The 1,156-nt window shown below is 48.8% G+C and overlaps 1 protein-coding gene across 1 annotated transcript in view; it reads left to right on the top strand.

Moving 5' to 3' along the window:
- The window catches only part of LOC101859090, a 2,981-nt gene extending 2,087 nt beyond the window's left edge, over positions 1-894 (top strand). Inside the window, exon 3 of the mRNA XM_005095196.1 lies at positions 398-894. Coding sequence (XP_005095253.1) covers positions 398-798 — 401 coding nt within the window. The 3' untranslated portion in view covers positions 799-894. The remainder of the gene's footprint in view (positions 1-397) is intronic.
- Positions 895-1,156: the final 262 nt, after the last annotated feature.

Here is a 1,156-nt window from a genome sequence, read left to right as displayed (position 1 = left end):
CAAAGAGAGAGAGAGAGAGAGAGAGAGAGAGAGAGAGAGAGAGAGAGAGAGAGAGAGAGAGGGGAGACACTGTGTGTGAGACACTGTGTGTATTTGTTTGTTTGTCTCTGCCAATGGGTTTGTCTGTTCAAGGACACATGCAAGAGATCCTGGCCCAAGCTAACTCTGTCATGTGTGTACAAATATGCCATGTCCTGTCTTTTACGTTCGAAAGTGGAGGGTGTGGACGTCTTCGACAATATCTGACTCGTGCACATCTTTCAGCTAGACGCTTGAAGTTGAAGGTCCTTTTCAATATTTTTGGTCTTGGAAATAATTTTGAATGTGGTCTATTGCAAATGAACTTTGCATACCCGTCCTCCCCACCCTACCACTTTCTCCCTTCTCTTCCCTTCAGATTACTTTACCCACGTTAAAGTTGAGGGTTCGAACTATGGTGCATCACAAGAAGAACAAAGCAGCCACCAGCCGCCACCCTTCCTTGCCCCGCAGTGTGTCACGCACGTACAACATCAGCGGCCCTTATCGAACAGCCCTATGGCCTCGACCCCAGCAGACCCCGCCCACCCCTGTCCGTCACAGAGATACGGTGAGGTTCCGAATCCCCGCCCCTGGGAGGCTCCACCTCCGCGACGCCGGAAAGGCGTGTATGTAGGTCGCCAGCCAGACCTGTGTCCACTCAAGCTGGTCCATCACCCAGTACCCTGGAACCGGGAGACACGGAACATACAGCGGCTCTGTCCGTTGTGGCATTGTCGTCTGCCACACATGAGAAGTAACCTGGACCGCCCATGGTGACGGGTGTCACGATATGAACGTATAATTTCGGGCCACCTATATTAGGTGTGTGTGAAGGAATAAAACAGCAGGGATACCCCCTCGCCGCTCCAGTCACCTCTCTCTTCCATACATTTATTAATATTAGTAGATCTATAATCTGCACGCGTTACGTTGCCATGTTTGTCTGAGATTCTTGTTCGTTGCTTTCCCCCCTAGATGTTATTATTAAGTTTGTTGCTTCATTTATTGATTCATTGAACGATACTATCATCGATAGCTCGCCCGTTTGCTTTGTTCTATTGCTTGAGCTGTTTTTTAAATTCCCCTATTATGTCTGATCTAAATTGTGTCTCAGAAAGAGAGAAAGGAGGGGGGG

Source organism: Aplysia californica, unplaced genomic scaffold (assembly GCF_000002075.1).
Source record: "Aplysia californica isolate F4 #8 unplaced genomic scaffold, AplCal3.0 scaffold00098, whole genome shotgun sequence".
NCBI classification, from domain to species: Eukaryota; Metazoa; Mollusca; class Gastropoda; order Aplysiida; family Aplysiidae; genus Aplysia; species Aplysia californica.
Note: the sequence above shows the minus strand (reverse complement) of the source record. Positions and strands in the feature narration are given on the sequence as shown.